Genomic DNA, 19,062 nt, shown 5'->3' with positions numbered 1-19,062 from the left:
CACACTTAAGACTATGCCAAAGCCTTTGACTTTGTGGATCACTACAAACTGTGGAAAATTCTTCAAGAGATGGGAATACCAGACCATCTGACCTGCCTCCTGAGAAATCTATATGCAGGTTAAGAAGCAACAGTTAAAACTGGACATGGAACAACAGACTGGTTCCAAATTGGGAAAGGAGTACATCAAGGCTGTATATTGTCACCCTGCTTATTTAACTTATATGCAGAGTACATCATGTGAAATACCAGGCTAGATGAAACACAAGCTGGAATCAAGATTGCCAGGAGAAATATCAATAACCTCAGATATGCAGATGATACCACCTTTATGGCAGAAAGCAAAGAAGAACCAAATAGCCTCTTGATGAAAGTGAAAGAGGAGACTGAAAAAGTTGGTTTAAAACTCAACATTCAGAAAACTAAGACCATGGCATCCAGTCCCAACACTTCATGGCAAATAGATGGGGAAATAATATAAACAGCGAGAGACTTTAGTTTTTTGGGCTCCAAAATCACTGCAGATGGTGACTGCAGCCATGAAATTAAAAGACAATTGCTCCTTGGAAGAAAAGCTATGACCAACCTAGACACCATACTAAAAAGCAAAGACATAACTTTGCCAACAAAGGTCCATTTAGCCAAGGCTATGGTTTTTCCAGTAGTCATGTATGAATGTGAGAGTTGGACTATAAACAAAGCTGAGCACTGAAGAATTGATGCTTTTGAACTGTGGTGTTGGAGAAGGCTCTTGAGAGTCCTTCGGACTGTAAGGAGACCCAACCAATCAATAGTAAAGGAAATCAGTCCTGAATATTCATTGGAAGGACTGATGCTGAAGCTGAAACTCTAATACTTTGGCCACCAGATGGAAGAACTGACTCATTGGAAAAGACCCTGATGCTGGGAAAGATCGAAGGCAGGAGAAGAAGGGGACGACAGAGGATGAGATGGTTGGATGACATCACCGACTTGATGGACATGAGTCTGAGTAAGCTCCAGAAGTTGGTGATGGACAGGGAAGCCTGGTTTGCTGAAGTCCATGGGGTCGCAAAGACTTGGACACGACTGAGCAACTGAACTGAACTGAACACTTAAGAGGTGTGTCTAACCAGGCTATCAGGTCCAGGAGAACTGGCACAAACCATCCCAAATGAAAGTAGACTATGGATTCACATTTATGTTTAGGTCTTTTCATGTAGTAGCAAAGCATATTTGAGGACCCAAAGGCACATACTGTGTTAGTCACTCAGTCGTGTCTGACTCTTTGGGACCCCATGAACTGTAGCCTGCCAGCCTTCTCCATCCATGGAATTCTCCAGGCAAGAATACTGGAGTGGATTGCCATTCCCTTCTCCAGAGGAACTTTCCCAACACAGGGATCAAACCCTGGTCTCCTGCCTTGCAGGAAGGTTCTTTATCGTTTGAGCTACAGAGAAGTAAAAGGCACATAATCAAGGTTAATTTGATTCCACAAACAATTCTTAAGCATTTTATGATACATACATAATAAGGCAAGATCTATCCCCTCAAGGGTGCTTCTCTGGTGGCTCAGACGGTGAAGCATTTCCCTGCAGTGAAGGAAACCTGGGTTTGATCCCTAAGTCAGGAAGATCCCCTGGAGAAGGAAATAGCAATCCACTCCAGTACTCTTGCTGGAAAATTCCATGGATGGAGGAGCTTTGTGGGCTACAGTCCATGGGGTTGCAAAGAATTGGACACGACTGAGCAACTTCATTTTCTTTCTTTCTTATGCCCTCAAGAGTTTCACAATCTAGTGAGATAGAAACATCACAAGTAATTGTATAAGGAAGGTAAGTTTAAGTGATAACCCCACCTCATCTGGCCACCCTCCCCCTTAGATAAACACTCTTGAAGGAGTTCCTTTTGATTATCCTTTTCAAATAAAAATTCCAAGCTGAACTTTCACTTACAGTTTTATTAGTTTATATCAAAAGGCCAAAAGGGGGAACTCCCCAGCATTCGAGGGCATGGAATGTGGTTAGGATGTTGGGCTCTCACTGCCAGGGCCTGGGTTCAACCTCTGGTCAGGGAACTAAAATACCACAAGCTGAGCAGTGCACCCAAAAAAAGCAAGCCAAAGGATAACTAGTTGTTTGGTGGGGTGGGGTGGGGTGGGGGGACTTTGTCTTATGCAATGTCGTCACTTCTGTTCAGCTCATATCCCATAAAATCAAATAAATGCAAGCCCCGTGGGGCTCAGAGGACTATGATCTGATGATAGACGTAATGCCTGCCAACTATAGCACCTGCCATAAAAGTGGTTAGATGTTCCAGAATGATGCTTCTTCAATGATATGACAAAAGCCAAACCACACAAAAGACTGACATGGTCATTCTGAGTTGAAATCTCAGTTACTCCATGAGGCTATGCGGCTTTTGGTAAATCATTTGAACTTCGAACCTGTGTCAAACATTTCAGATGTGTGCAGCAGTAAGTGACAGCTTGCAAGCAAACAGCAGTGAGCGGTGGCTGGAAGCAAGGTCTGAGTTTCCCAAACCGGGAGCCCTAACCACCGGACCACAGGAGCCAGGAGTTAGGGCTAAAAGTCCCTAGTCTTGCCTGCCTAGTCAAGAACAAATTCAGATGAGGAGGCAGAAGGTAAAGAGTAAATTAAAAAGTTTATTGAAAAGAAAAATACATGTGGAAAGGTACATGGAGAGCTGAGAGAAAGAATCACGCCTTTGGGAAGTTTAAATCCTTCATAAAGGGGCAGTTTCATAAAGGGGCAGTTTTCCGGGTCTCAGACCAGTCACGTTGCTCTGCCCCTCTCTGGTTATTTTGTCTCAGGACCCTCCCCTGGGGTGACCATGCGCAGCCTAGCCAAGATGGATTTCTGAAATGAAGGCTTCTGGGAGGAGCAAGGCTCATTATAGCCTTGAAGACTCATTAGCCTCTGACTTTTGACTACAAGGAGCCTTTCTGCACATGTGCAGTGTCTCCCTTATCAGACAGGGTTTTTTTTTTTCCTTTCTTTGTCCTCGCAATGATTATTCCCCTGAGGTGAGAGACAAAGACTGGCTATGTATCCTGTTGTTGTTGGCTGTGAATTCCTCAACTGGAGCCCATCTATCCCTTATCTCAAAAATTGTAAGCAGAAGTGTGACTGATTGTAAATTTCCAACCTGGAGCCCATCTATCTCCTACCTCAAAATCTGTGTTAAAAAACCAGTGTAAAAGAAACCAGTTTACTTCATAGGAACAGCTTAACAACATCAGTTACAGCGCATTTCATCAATACCAAAACCCACTTAGGCCCAAAGTCACTGCAGAAAGGTGGAAGAAATTATTGCACATTATAAAGCTGTGAACCTGGCTGCAGTGCAGGAGACCCGGGTTCAGTCCTTGGGTGGGGAAGATCCCCTGGAGAAGGGAATGGCAACCCACCCCAGTATTCTTGCCTGGAGAATCCCATGGACAGAGGAACCTGGCCGGCTGCACTCCATGGGGTTGCAGAGTCGGAAACGACTGAGCGACTAACAGCACACACATAAAGCTGTGATGCATTTTACGAAAATCTACGAAGACCAAGAGAAGTGCAGTGTAATACAAGAAATGACTGCAGATCAATAAACGGAGAGCACGGTTGTTCCAAAGGACCCAACGTAACCTTAACCTACCTACGTCACCGCCTCAGCTCCCATCACCCATTATTTCGGCCTTTGGATTAGAAAGGTACAGGACTTCAGCCCCACAGCAGTGAAGGGAAAGCAGGGAAACCGTGTGTAGAAGTGATCTGAACTCCCTAATGGAGGGACCACCAGTCGAAAAGCCAGCACTGGCTTGGGGAGAGGGACTCTGCAAGAGGTTGCCCCAGCATCTTCTGTGCGCCTCATCCTTCCGGGTCAGGCATCTCCGAATTCCCAAGACTTTGGGGACCAGAAGCCTGGAGAAGGTGGGGTGTGTCCACAGGGGAATCCCTGAGAAAAGGGCAGAGGTGCACACAGCGGGGTAACCGGTGCCCAGTACTAGGGGTCCGTTCACAGGCGAGAAAGGGGGCGGGGGCGGGGGCGGCAGGGGGGCAGCGGGGAGGAGGGGCGAGGCGCCATCGCCCGGCCCCCTCCCCTCCCCTCCCCTCGGGTCCGCTCCCCCCTCTTCCCTCCGCGATCGGGCATCCGGGCGCATCCCGCCGAGGCCCGGCTGCTTCTGGGGGAGGCGCCAGCTGGTTGTTGCGCCGGTCCCCCAACCGAGCAGTAACGGCGACCCGGGAGGCCGAGCGGATGTGGTTCGGGCCTGCGTTGAGGTAAGGGCAGAGGGGATGGCGCAGGAAGTCAGGAGGGGGTGCCGGGCTCGAATCCGGCCCCTCGCAGATCCCCACAGCGGGAAGCCACCTCTCCCCGCCCCCCGCTGCCCGACCTCGGGGCGCGGCAGCTGTGAGAGTAGCCCCTGGGGCGAGAGCCCCGCCCGGGGCCGCTTGCTTAGGCGTGTCTGCGCGTGCGCAAGTCCTCCGGCGAGGCCTGGGCGCGGGGCTCGGGGGCGACACTCTTGCCCGGTACTGGGGCTCAGGTGTCGGCGTGCGTGCGCACAGCCGCGGGCGGTGGCACGGCGCACGGCCCTGGGATCGTACCCCGACCCAGGTCTCAGACCGAGGCGGCGTGAGGTGCGCATGCGTGAGTCACTAGCGGAAGTGGCGCGGCCCCGCGAGGGTCGCGTGTGGCGTCTTGCCAGGGCTCGTCACCCAACTGGAGGCTTTTTCTCTTTAGGCTAGCGCGGGTGAGGCAACTGCCTCGGGGCTTCGCCTTTCTTTCCCGCTCTCCGCACCTCCTTGAAGCTGCGGTTTTCGTTTCCGTCACTCAATCTTGGATTCCCGTCCTGTACATCTCTATTTCCCCCAGCTTCCGGGCCCGAACCGGCGCGCTAAACTCACTTTGCCTTCAACATTCGGTCAAGGGATAGTGCAGGAAGTCTGACTAAAAGCTAGGCCAAGCTGTTTGGGAACTGCTGTGGGGGGGTGGGGAGAAATAGCCTTCAGTCTTTATTTTAAGCTGGAAGATACTTGCCCTGGAAGCAGGGATTTTTTGAGACGCTAAAAACTTTCCAAGTGCTCCGCCCAGGTGGAGAAAGAACTTCCTGAGTTGGAAGGCGAGTTCAAAGGGAACTTTTTGCTTTTTGTTCTTTGGGAAATTACATAATATGTCTGAACAGTTCGAGCCCAGGACTGTAACAAAACGCATGTCGAAGAACTGACTGGTACTGCGCTTGGCGACTTAATCTTTGTCAGAGCTGAGTAAAAGGGAGTAGAGTTCTCAAACAGTGCTTTGCCACGAAGATCTTTCCCCCTAACTAGGAAGTGACAGTCACTGTTTGATGTTTACTGAGCCTCCTAGCTTCACACCTTTCTAGTACTACGTTCCTACTTGGCTTTGCACCTTCCGGGGCAGTGGTACTTAGGTCAGTTTCGTGACTCCTGTGGCTGTTCTTGGAATGATTTTTAACAATATTGCTGTGTGCCTTGTAATCTGATATGATGTGCTGATACAGCTATTTGGAGGCTGGAATAGAAGCATTTACTATCAGAGAATCTGAGTACTCTAGGTGAAATGTAATCTCTTTTCCAGGGCGTTAGGCGATATACACGGTATTAAGTGTGGGTAAAAGCAATAGGGGGCTTCCCAGGTGGCGCTGGTGGTAAAGAACCCATGTGCCAGTGCAGGAGACCTAGGAGACCCTGGTTCTGGGTGGGGAAGGAAAAGGAAATGGCAGTCCACTCCAGGATTCTTGCCTGGAGAATCCCATGGAAGGAGGAGCCTGGCTAGCTACAGTCCATAGGTTCGCAGAGTCTGACAGGACTGAAGGGACTTAGCACCCATGCACGCAGAAGTAATGGATACCACATTCTTGCACACTCCACTCATTCTGCACAGGCCTTACTGTTGTTTCTGGACTTATCAAATCTGCCTCCATCCTCAGCATTTTCTCCATACTCAAAGTTCACTTAACCGTTCTACCCAAATCTGCATGGCACCCAATTAATTGCCATCACTTCAAAGGGGACTACCTCATCTACAAAGGCACTTCTCTCACTCACCATCCCCTTAGGCTTTTTTTTTTTAATCCTCTATTTGGCTTTGTAGCACCTATCACTGTCTTTTTTTTTTTTTTTTTTTTTACATTTATTTATTAGTTTGTCTGCCCTGGGTCTTGGTTGTGGCACTTGGGATCGTCTGTCTTTGTTGCTGCATGTGAGGTCTTTAGTTGCAAAATGTAATCTCTTAGTGGAGGCGTGTGAGATGTAGCTCCCTGACCAAGGATGGAACATGGACCCCCTTCATTGAAAGCATGGAGTCCTAGCCACTGGACCAGAAGGGAAGTCCCAGTAGATTTTGTTAACTGTGCACATGAAATTGGTATTTAGCTCTAGAATATTTTATACTGAAGCCGCAATGTAAATTCATTCATTCATTCAAAAAACATTTTCTGAGTGACTGGTTTGTATAAGATTGTCTTAGGTGTTTAGAGTAAGTCAGTGAACAAAATAGACAAAGATCTCTTTCCTCTGGAGCTTAAATTCTAGCAGAGAATGATTTAATTATTTATTGTGCTAGAAAATTGTAAGGGCTATAAAAAAATGAAAAAAAGGAGGGCAGAGAAAAGGAAGTGAGAATTTAGATGTGGGTTGCAGTTTTAAACAGCGTGGTTATGCTAAGTCTGAAGGATAGACTGAAGGTGACATTCATGGTGGAGAACTGGTTTTTAGAATTGAATTATCTTTCTGGGAAAACTTTTTTTCCCCACCATTCTCTACTGTGTATTTCATGGGACCCCACAGCATGTCCATTGTGGCTAATGTAACTGTCCTTTGTGATAGGTGAAAAAAAATCTTTTCCAAAAACTTCACAATATTCATGGTTTTACAGTTTAATGCAGCACATCAGATGAAGAGAGTGGGCTCTTGAATGGATAAGATGAACCAAACAAATACTGCAGATGGGTGGAGGAAAAATGTGTATTCTCTTCACATTTTACTGCACTTTGCAGTTGTTTTCTTTATGTCCCTCTGACTATGGATGACCAGGTGAAGTTGTTTTGTATGAGTAGTCATTGATTTTCTTTATTTGAAACTGTGTTGAAGAGTCACCTGATATGACGTCATGCTTTAAGGTACTAAATTATTGCTCTTAGAGGTTTCTCAATGAACCAGACAAGCCTGGCCAAATTGCAGTACATAATTAAAGGATGCTTAGAGAAAGAGGCTGATAGAGAGGAACAGTTTTAGAAAGTGAAGTGTTTTTCCCTTTGGGTCCTTTACTTAAGTGGATTACAGACACTGTGTTTAAACATCAAAAGCTATTAATCTAGAACTATAAATGTAGAGTACCCAGGGGATTTGCTGATGACGCTAGGAGTTTGTCATATTTAATTTTGGATTTATCACATGGCTAAAGTGAAATTAAAATGCCCCTAGGATGCTGTTACCTTTGAGGTTTACTGAAATTGACTTCCTGTAAATCAGAATTGACCAGGAAAGATTTGAGAATCTCTTTGAAAGGGAGTGGAATTATGAAATGGAATGATCAGGGTTGCAGTGTGACATCAGGGACTCCTGTTCAAAGCTGAACATGGAGGGCTGAATGAGGTTTTGTTTTTTTTTTAATACGTTTGCTTGTTTGTTTTTGGCTGCACAGGTCTTCACTGTTGCGCAGGGGCTATTCTTTGTTACCGTGCTCAGGCTTCTCACGGCCGTGGTTTCTCTTGCTAGGCACACCGGCTTCAGTAGTTGTGACGCACAGGCTGAGTTGCCCCGTGGCATGTGGGCTCTTCCCGGACCAGGGATCAAACCTGTGTCCACTGCATTGGCAAGTGGATTCTTAACCACTGGGCCACCAGGGCAGCCCTAAATGCAGATATTTACTTAAAGGGAGCAGGTAAACTTCCTTCTCTGAAAGGGATATTCATAGTGTCCTTCAATGGAAGGCTGGTAGGATCCTCCTTGCTTTCATTATTCAGAAGGGACATTTGTCTGATTCACGTGGCGAGCTCATCTTAACATGAAAGTCTCCAGGGAATTTAAGACATAATAGTTTTTTTCAGCATTAATCTGACATTGGAGTGTACTTTTTATATATCTCAGCCTTGCTGATCTAACCTGAACTCATATCTAGTATGTATATGTCCCCATGGAAGACATTTTGAGCTGACATGTACCAGTGGATGATAGTATGTGAGTAAATCATGAATTGTGATCACATTATAATATATTCTGTATTATGCTGAGTGTGTTTGACTGAACAGTGTGAATTGCAAATGGAAATGAGCCAAGGCTAAGGGTTGTTGGCCTTGTTGAAGGCCATGTTAAAGTTACATTGTGGGGCAGAGATCTTTAACAGGATGCTTTTTAATAGGCATGTTAAAGGGCTTAAAAAAATTATATTAGATCTATAAGGATCTAAATTTCAAATGGATTTACAAATGTCTCAAGTACCTGTTCATTTTAGCTAGTGTGTGAAAGTAAAAGTGTTAGTTGCTCAGTTGTGTCCGACTCTGGTTCCTCTTTCCATGGTATTCTCCAAGCAAGAATACTGGAGTGGTAGTCATTCCCTTCTCCAGGAGGTCTTCCTGACCCAGAGATCAAACCCAGGTCTCCTGCATTGTGGGCAGATTCTTTACTGTCTTGAGCTGCAATCTAAAAATATTTGTATAGTTAATGTTGATGATTTTTCATATTTGAAAGTGGCACTTTTGCTGTGCTTCTCTGAAAAGATTAATGCTGATGAGCTCGGTAATCTCTTCCAACTAAATGCAACTTTGCTTTGGATTGAAGATCTGCTTCATCAGTCTTTGTGAAATTTGGAAACTGTTTACAGTGAAATCATTAAAATGGCAACTGTGTTTCTGTGTTTCATAAGTCATTTTGCTGTTTATCTTAAACATGTGGCAATACCATTCCCTTTGAAGTTGTGCTTTGGTTTTAGTTGGGCCTTTAGTTTTTCAGTCTTGTCCATCCTGTCTATAATTGACCCACTTTAGTTGGCAGTTTTATAGGAGGGATCTTACTGTCATTGGTTTATGACACCTCATTCAAGTGGAGGTAAGTTATGCCTACCATTCTTTTTGGCAAGGGATAATTGGGATCATGTTTAATTATCTTATATTACATTTATACATTTTTATATTACTTCTAACTTTCAGAAGACATACCATTTAAGGGCTCAGGTAAGCATGCAGGTGGGCACCATCATTACTCCATTGACATTTACTTGGTCTGGAGCTCATTAACACACTGATTCTGTAAGCTGTATGCTGGTGTCCTAAAAGACATTGGTTTTCCTTCATGCCCTATTTCTTTGATTATAAAAGCATCATCAGCTGTGTTGCCCAGATAGGCAGATTTGTTGAAAAAGCGTTGGGCGTTGTATTGCAAGAAAACTTTTTTATATATTAAGTTTCTCCAGCATAGCTTTAGAGTTGATTTCATACTGTGAAGTTGAATTTTGAAAATGTATGACACTGGGCTTATTCTCAGTCATGTCCGACTCTTTGTGACCCCCATGGACTTCTCCATGGAATTCTCCAGGCCAGAATACTGGAGTGGGTAGCCTTTCCCTTCTCCAGGGGATCTTCCTGACCCAGGAATCGAACCAGGGTCTCCTGCATTGCCGGCGGATTCTTTACCAACTGAGCTTTGAGGCTTTCTCTGCAAAAAAATAATTTTCTTATTTTTCATTTTTCTTCTGGGATCACTTCTAGAGAACAGGTACCGGCATTTAGGAGCTTCTAATTAACTGCACAATAACAATTCCCATGGAAAATGCATTCTCTGATAGATAGTGTGTCTAGTTTATTAGTGCTTAAGGCCCATGCTTACTACTGGGTTGGGGTAATATTGACACAGGCAGCTATGAGCTGGATATCCTTTTGCTCCATGTTATTTTTATTTTTTTACATATTTGCTTTCAATTTAGTGCCTCCTGCAGGCACTAAATCAATATCTGTTGAATGAATTAGGCAAATGAATGTCCATTTATCAGTTTAATTAATTAGGTCAGAGGTATTATCAAGTAATATGACACATTGCCATATTAACAAACACTGAATAATACTGATTACCAGTAATAACATGTAGAGATTGCTTATTATATGCTTTGTACAGAAAAATGAATTATTTGATCTGTTCTTCAAGAGGATTAGGAATGAGTATGTTTATTGTGTTCAGTTACTGAAAGACTGTCGTCCTGTCCACTGATCTTTAACTGTGTTATTATTAAAAGTACAGATAAAACTCTCAAAATACAGTATGTACAGAAAGGAGTTATCTGTCCCAAACAGGGATAGTTTAGAAATAAATTATTGAACTATACAAGTTTAAGAGAAACAGCCAAAGTAGGAAATGTCATGCAAAAGATTACCTAAGTTGATATATATTTGGTTTTGGAAGTTACTCTTATGGGAATTCGCTGGTGGTCTAGCAGTTAGGACTCTGTGCTTCCACTGCAGGGGCCACAGGTTCAATTCCTGGTCAGGGAGCTAAGACCCCACATGCCATGTGGTGTGGCGGAAAAAACGAAAATTACTCTTAAAAAACTTGGAACGTTGGCTCTTGAGTGTCTTGTTTGGAACCTCTGAAGGCAGATGTCAGTAGCAGGAGCTTCTGGCTGGAAAAGGTACTTATTCTTCTATTTCTTTTTATATTGCAAGGCAAAATATCAGTATGTTAAAATTCCATAATAACATTGTTCTTTTATTACATTTCAACAAAATGAGGAAATGCATAAGAAACTATTTTTCAAAGCACAAGGCACTTTTTAATTTGAGTAATTCAGTAAATACATGAGCCAAGTTATGTATCCCAAAATACACATAAGGAGAAAACAGTAAAGCAGCATATATTGTGGGTATCATATGGGATGATCTTTTGCCATGACACTGTCACTGTGAAGAAGAGTTTCCCGGTGCAAATGCCAGCCTCTGCCCTGGGGCTCCCTCCTGTTCAGAAACGGGGGAAATTTGCAAGCAGAGTGAGAGCAGAAGTAAAATCACGTTGTAATGCACTTTTTTCCTATTTCAGATCCTTCTTCCCTGGCGTTTTAAGATACTCTCCTTTTTCTATGTTATTGAGTTAATATCTTCCTGTGCTGTTGGTAGAATTTTATCTTATGATGAAAGAAATTGTGGTTTATGAATTGTCAGTATCAAGCCTTCATTGAATTCCTATGTTCATGGTAAAGACAGTATTAGAGTGGTTTATTCTGATTCTGCAATTTTGTTTTCCTTACTGTTGGGTAACTGTATCCTTCCTTCATACTCCGATGATTAACTTAAGCTTAAAATCTTGAAGATTTTCTTGTCAATTGGAAAAACCAAATTACACTAATTCATTGATAGAATTACGTGGCAAATTTTGCCTTTGGCATTACCTCTGGTCTGAACTTTGTTATGAAAACATTTCCATCAAAGTCCAGCCATGGGTATGTCAATATCCATTACACATTAAAATAGTATTGTTTTCTGCATGTTTAAAACTTTATCAAATAGTGTATCATATGCATTATTCTATGACAGTGATTTTTGATCAGAATTGTTTTGGAGACTAATCTGTGTTGATTCTAGATAATTTAATTGTTGTGCAGTATGTACAATTTGTAAATTTTGTTGATGGAGCCTGTTGATCAGTTCTATGCACTATTTCTAATGTTTTCCTATTGCAAACAATTTTGTATATGCTCTAGAATTTCATCTAGCCTAATGTTTTCCAGGACGTGACTTGTTAATGATCTTGAAGTTATCTTAGTGGGCTGAAACCAACATTGTAAAATTAAATAGAAAAGGATAAATTAGGGTAGGAGTAGAACTGTTGTCCAGTCGTTGAGTTGTATCCGACTCTTTGTGACCCTGTGAACTGTAGCATGCCAGACTTCCCTGTCCTTTACTATCTCCTGGAGCCCTTCACTATCTCCCGGGTAGAATAGAATAATGTAAAATAGAAAAAAATAGGAAAGAGGATATCCCTTAGTATCTCATGTAGCAAGGGTAAGAATTATTTTGTGAAACTTTTGTTTCAGGTACAGATATGTATCAAAAAAGCTTGAAAGATACTGTTCTGGTCTAAATATTGTTGCTGCTGCTGTCGCTTCAGTCGTGTCCGACTCTGTGCAACCCCATAGATGGCAGCCCACCAGGCTTCCCTGTCCCTGGGATTCTCCAGGCAAGAACACTGGAGTGGGTTGCCATTTCCTTCTCCAATGCATGAAAGTAAAAAGTGAAAGTCGTGTTGGACTCTTAGCGACCCCATGGACTGCAGCCCACCGGGCTCCTCCGTCCATGGATTCTCCAGGCAAGAGTACTGGAGTGGGGTGCCATTGCCTTCTCCGCTAAATATTGTTAAGTTGCTCTAAAAGTAATTGTACCAGTTTACATTCCTTCCAGTAATATGAGTAAAATGTGCCTTTTGATCTTTATCCTCACTAACACTGTGTATTATCCCCTTTAATTTTGCAGATCTGATTGGTGAGTTCTATCTCATTGTGATTACATTTCCATGATACATTCTGTGGATGTGTTTGTTAATTTCTTCTTCTGTGCCTTGCCTCTGTCCTTTTCCCATTTCTAAATTGGATTGTTTGTCCTTCTTTTTCTGCTTTTGGGTATTCTTTATATATTATGGATACAAATTATTTGCCAGCTATCAGTTATATATGTTGAAAATATGTTTTACAACTCTGTGGCATGTTTTTCCTTTTGTTCATTTTGTCTTTTATAATGCCAAAGTTTTAAGCGTTAGTGTGGTAAAATTTACCAGTCTTTTCTTCGTGGTTTGTGCTTTTGTGTCTCAGTTAAGAAATCCTTCCCTGCCCTAAGATCGTAAAGATATTTTCTATACCTTCTTCCAAAATTTGAAAAGTTTGCTTTTTTCCTTTTCCAGATGGTTTCCCTTGCACTTTCTGTGTTGAAATACTGTAGATTAAACCTTAAGTGTCTTTTGGTAAGTTTCAGTGTCCATATTGTTGAGGCCTTGTCCCCAAACTTATAATATCTGAAAGTTATATTTTATAATATTAATTCTTTTTATAATTGAGCACCTCAATTGCTGACTTTCTAATAGTAAATTTAACTGATACAATTTTTAAACTATATTTTTCTCAGATAAATACTGGCTTTTTGAAGCCAGTGGTATGTTCTATGCAAGATGGTATGTTCCTTTTCTTTTCTATTTTTCTGTAATAGAATTTATTTATGTATTTCTGTTTTCAGTCACATTAACCTTACTCTAGAATACAACTTCACAAAAATCTAGAAGGAAGGGGATTAAAGATGACTGAATACTGGGCTCCAGAAATTTAAAACAATCAGATACAAACATTTTTGGAGGGAATATTCCCAACCAGTCAGTACAAAATGAAACCATCTGTAATGTACACAAGAAAACTTAAAATATCCCTGCAGTACAGGGGAAAGTCCCAAGATCGAGGGCATTGAAATGAATCCTGGCTCCAACCCTGCCTGGCTGGTGACTGTTGGTCAAAGTATTGAAAAATGTCTGTTAAACAGAGGCAATGATGATATCTGTTTCTTTTGGCTATTATAAAGATTAAATGAGATAAGGCACTTAGTGTTTGGCAATAGTTTGGGTAACTATTTATTTTAACTATTATTATTGTTCCTGTTATTTAGAATTCATATTTATCCCATCATTGATGTGGTATTCTATATGTGTATTAATGAATTTTAAGATGTATATGTTGATATATTACTATAACATTGTTATTAATAATAGCTAGGTGAAATCAAATAGATAACAAGATGAGATGATTATAATCTGCACATATATTCCACAAACTATATTCTTCAAGTAGTGTAAACTGGGGAAGCTAGTTTTCTCTATTATATTTATATCACATCGGAATAATGTTAAAAAACCAACCAGGGAATTCCCTGGTGGTCCAGTGGTTGCGACTCCACACACTGCCTTGGGTGTGCGTCCAATCCCTGATTAGAGAACTAAGATGCTGTAATATGCAACAAGACCAGAAAAAAGAAAAACAAAACCCATTTTCTACAGTGCTACAGATTTTGACTTTTTTTTCATAGTACTGCATAATAGTAATTAATTGTGAACCATTTTTAAATCTTCAAAGGCATTCTGACAAAAATGAAGTTAATATTATATTTAGTGTTAATTGAATCTTACTGAATGTGATTTCTTTGAGTATGGTAATTTTCATCTGCCATACATGTAATTATGTCTTAACCTGATTAGTCAAATAAATGGAATGGCCTGTTTTACACCATTCCAATTTTTAAAGAGTTAAGATAGTTGCAATTAATCAAAGACACTGAGAAGAGCTATTTTTTTGTTTCCTTGAGCACCCAGGATATGCTGGTATTTAAAATTTTCTATTAGCTAATACAGAGTACTTTCCAGGATACATTGTTAGGTGAAAAAAATAGATCGCAAAAGAGTATGTGAAGTATGCTATTTTTTGTATAAGGAGGAATTGGGAAATAAAAACACATAAATATATATACTTATTTTGCAAAAAGAAACAGAAGCAAACCAGAAACCAGTGAAATTAGTTATCTACAGTGGTGGAGGGATGTGGTGGGGAAACAAAACAAACCCCAGGATTATTGTGGCGTGATCTCAGCATATTAGCAGGATTTCCTTCTACTAGGAACAAAGGTGTCCTGAAGTCCAGCAAGAGGCAGTCAGTTCTCTAATTAGATCTGGTTTCTTTCTCTTGTTTCTTTTTTTTGCCTTTGAATTCCCTTCCTCTGCTCTTCTCCTTTGTCTTCTCTTCCCTCACCTATCTTTTTATCTTTTATTCCAATAAACTGGGGGCAGCTATGGAAAAGATCTTTCCAGTTAGGATGAGGTAAAAAGAGAAGAAACTCCAGTATAGACTGTCTGCAGTCAACAAAAGGGTGTATTCAAAAGATGCTTTCAACAAATATCTTATGTTTTCCTCTGAGCCGTGTGTTGTGGTGGTAATAGCAGTGACTGGGTCATGATCCCCTCCCTTTTTTTCTATTTTGTTATAACTTACCTATTTATCTTCGGCTGTGCTGGATCTCCGTTGCTGCGCAGTCTTTTCTCTAGTTGCAGAGAGCAGGGGCTACTGTCTAGTTACAGTGTGTGGGCTCATGGTCCCCTCTCGGAAGGAGCTTGCAGATTAATAGAGAAGATAGATGATATAGGAATAACTGCCACATGAAATGATTTTTTCCATATTGGCAGCCAGATCAAATTTTATAAATTTGTAAGTGAGGAAAGTCTAAGTGATCCTTTTCTCAACAAGTGTATTTTTTCCAAACATGAGAAGTAATGATTTGTATTATTGCCATAGTTTGAGTAACTGTTATTCTGAAGGTATCATTTATTATTCTGTATATGCTAAGAGACCTTTTTACAGCTGAAGAAAACATAATTTTACCAGTATCCTCAAGTGAATATAAAACATCGATAAGTACACTTTTAAGAGTTACTCTTATTTTGATGATTGCTTTTATCTATTGCTAGGCTCTAACTGCTTGTAGGTAACAAACTTCAAGAAAGATGTTCCGATGTTAGCACTTGAATTCTGGGTTTTATCTGAGTAAATAGAAGCCAACCTAGTAAATCAGAGTGTCAACATTGTTTGACATGATTATATTAAATTGCTTTTAGGGGGAGAGAGAATATTTATTCCTATTTATTTTTAGTGATAATTGTGTAACAGTTTAACCAGATCCCAGACATCCTGCATATTTTGTGACAGGGCTGCTTCTGCTGTTACTTGTATGTGGTAGAAGGTAGTAATTGTGGAGACAGTTAATTAAGGCAAAAACATTCAGTGCAATGGCTACATGCTTGGCGGCTGTTTTATCAGATTTTTTGTTAAGGTCTAAGGTAACACAGTCACATTTGTTCATTCATCCTTTTGTCCTTTTCATTCATTCATTTTTTTTCCCCACTTAGCAAATCATATATTCTTCAGTGAAGCTGAGAATTGATAAGTCTGCTCTTCACAGAGATTTGGAACTTTCCAGTCCCAGAGGAAGTTTGACCAAGGTCCAAAATTTATTTTTTCTTACCTCTAGGAAGTAAACTCTGAAATGAAAATTTTCTACTCATTCCCTAGTAGATGTTTATCTTCTACTAGGGAATATACGTTTATCCTGGGATTATTTTACATACCTCTGCTGAAGGATTCTCATCAGAGAACAACAGTTAAAACATTTTTATGTTTTATAGCTGTTAACGCCCATGCCCCAAACTTAATTCCCTTCACTATATTTGAAACTTAGCTTCTTTTCTCTGTTAACTAGAAAAGTGAAAAGTGAAAGTCACTCCATCGTGTTTGACTCTGCGACCCCATGGCTTTATAGTCGATGAAACTCTGCAGGCCAGAATACTGGAGTGGGTAGCCTTTCCCTTCTCCAGGGGGATCTTCCCAACCTAGGGATTGAACCCAGGTCTCCCACGTTGCAGGCAGATTCTTTACCAGCTGAGCCACAGGGGAAGCCCAAGAATACTGGAGTGGGTAGCCTATCCCTTCTCCAGCAGATCTTCCTGACCCAGGAATCGAACCGGGGTCTCCTGCATTGCAGGCGGATTCTTTACTAACTGAACTATCAGGGAAGCATTAATTAGAAGTAAAGTAATTTTAACCTATCCAGTTTCACTCGACACATGGTATCCTGATTTTACTACATACTTTTTCCTCAGGGACTACACAGAACCATGGAGGACTATGTGGAAGATGAACTTTTCCTTCTCTATACTCTCTATGGAAAAAGTGGCAAGGTTAGAAAAATCATGCCCGTGGAGCATGTATTTTCTGTCATGTAAAAGAAACTTTGTCAAACATCTGTTGGTCATTCAATAGGAAGATCATTGAGATAGTGTCTTTCTTTGCGGGGCTCACAGTGTAGTGGCTAAGGTGCTGGCAGCTCACTGTTGTGGATGTGCAGAATGCCTGGGGGCCAGCAGGGAATGTGGGGATTGTCCAAGGGTTAGAGGAGGGGTTCCCAGAGGTGGTGACGTTTGAGCTGGATGAGGAGGAGGCCACCCCTACTTCCACAGATAATGCTGTTTAGTCTCTCAGTTGAGTCCAACTGTTTATAACCCCATGGACTGTAGCCCACCAGGCTCCTCTGTCCATGGGATTCTCCAGGCAGGTTCTCCTGGAGTGGGTTGCCATGTCCTTCCTTAGGGGATCTGTCTGACACAGGGATGGAACTCGCATCTCCTGCATTGGCTGGTAAATTCTTTACTGCTGAATCACCAGGGAAACCCTCCACAGATAATGCTGTCCTACAGAAGGGTCTGGGTTGAACAATGTTTGCTCCACTGCCAGAGATTAAAAAAATAATAATAAATTCAAAATAGTTAATCTTGGATGACACATCCTTAATTCATTGCAGATATTCTTTATTTCATTTCTGTCACATCCAAACATTACAGTCAACCAGCTTAACTCTGGTCAGTGTCCCAACTGACGTTGAAAGTTTCACATCTTTCAGCAGGCACATCCATCTCCATCTTGTGTTGATTTTATTAAATTTATGAAACATCTTTTCAGTGTTAACAGCTTAATGTTAACTGCCACCGTTAACTTTCATTTTTCTGTTTTCCACTTTTTAGAAAATATAGTCAAAATGCTGTAAAAGACGTAAATCATTATAACAGCCGGCACAGTGTACAAGACAGCACTGTGGACCACAGACAGCAGCCCGAGCTGTGGTCCTGCTGTGCGCTGAGTTGAAGTGCTCGTTTATGAGCTTCTGTAGGAGAGTAGCTTGAAAAGCAGTCTGTAGAACCTGAAAGTCTTACAGAATATTCATAGAAGATTTCTTTGTTGTTTTCTGGGAACAGATTTGGTGAAATAACAGGCTCACAGCATTAGCAACGAAATTACTTTATTACATGGTGTTATGCTGCCAGGAAATCCTTAAAGGGTGAGGTATCTGCTGTTGTTTTTGAAGGTTTTTTTTTTTTTTTTTTTTGACTATGCATGCCTGCTGTGTAATCTTAATTCTGTTTTTATATGCTGTATTGTAAAATTGCATTGTGGCAACTTAATAATTGTCCATAGTTAAGTATCATAATTCGCTTGTTCTTTGTATGCATGCAGGAGCAGAGTTAATACGGAGAGCACACACTCAAAGGAATAATAAAATGCATTTTGGTATCTAACTCTATGGAGATGTATTTCCTTAATTATGTTCTCCTTGAGCTAATATTAAAATCTCACCACTTTGCCTTTCCAAACAGATGCCCGTGAAAGATGAGAGAGGTGACCTGGATGTGAGCAAAGTAGTGAAGGTGAGCTGGCCTAGGGTTAATTCTCAGCTGTGTTGGTGAGTTGTGTGGGAAAAGGAGGGTCCAGGCCAGGATGCAGATTCCAGGGACAGGATCTTAATGATGTAAATGTCAAGCTTTCATGCCCTCATAGTGTATTTTTCCCCTACAGATTTTTTAAATTGCCTACTCTTGGCTCCTGCTCAGCCAATCCCTAACTTAACAGTTGGATCCAGAGGTGGTTGGGTGCCTTCTGCAGAGATGCCTGCTGTCATGCAGGTTGGCCATGGTGTGATTGAGGCTCCTAAAGTGTGTGTATCCTTACGTACACTCCTACTATATACAGTGTATGCGTGCATAGGTGCTAGGTCACTTTAGTTGTGTCCGACTCTGTGTGACCCTATGGGCTGCAGCCTGAAGTATGTGTGTGTATGTATATATATACACACACAGGGTATGGACTGGAAGAAACACAAACTGGAATCAAGATTGCCGGGAGAAATATCAATAACCTCAGATATGCAGATGACACCACCCTTATGGCAGAAAGTGAAGAGGAACTCAAAAGCCTCTTGATGAAAGTGAAAGTGGAGAGTGAAAAAGTTGGCTTAAAGCTCAATATTCAGAAAACGAAGATCATGGCATCTGGTCCCACCACTTCATGGGAAATAGATGGGGAAACAGTGGAAACAGTGTCAGACTTTATTTTTCTGGGCTCCAAAATCACTACAGATGGTGACTGCAGCCATGAAATTAAAAGACGCTTACTCCTTGGAAGAAAACCTATGACCAACCTAGATAGCATATTGAAAAGCAGAGACATT

The 19,062-nt window shown here is 41.6% G+C and overlaps 1 protein-coding gene across 15 annotated transcripts in view; it reads left to right on the top strand.

The window, feature by feature from the left end:
* The first annotated feature begins 4,129 nt into the window (after nucleotides 1-4,129).
* Nucleotides 4,130-19,062, top strand: part of RCBTB2 (RCC1 and BTB domain containing protein 2) — a 42,529-nt gene continuing 27,596 nt past the window's right edge. For 2 of the 15 annotated variants that reach the window (XM_070800089.1, XM_070800091.1), the window contains exons 1-2: nucleotides 16,762-17,895; nucleotides 18,212-18,262. In XM_070800089.1, coding sequence (XP_070656190.1) covers nucleotides 18,212-18,262 — 51 coding nt within the window. In that variant the 5' untranslated portion in view covers nucleotides 16,762-17,895. Of the gene's footprint in view, nucleotides 4,265-4,488; nucleotides 4,622-10,455; nucleotides 10,623-10,643; nucleotides 12,941-15,913; nucleotides 16,007-16,663; nucleotides 16,742-16,761; nucleotides 17,896-18,211; nucleotides 18,263-19,062 lie in introns of those variants that run through there. The other 13 variants (XM_019971273.2, XM_019971272.2, XM_019971271.2 and 10 more) reach the window with 13 other exon arrangements.

Source organism: Bos indicus, chromosome 12 (assembly GCF_029378745.1).
Source record: "Bos indicus isolate NIAB-ARS_2022 breed Sahiwal x Tharparkar chromosome 12, NIAB-ARS_B.indTharparkar_mat_pri_1.0, whole genome shotgun sequence".
NCBI lineage: Eukaryota > Metazoa > Chordata > Mammalia > Artiodactyla > Bovidae > Bos > Bos indicus.
This window is presented reverse-complemented; position numbering and strand designations above follow the sequence as displayed.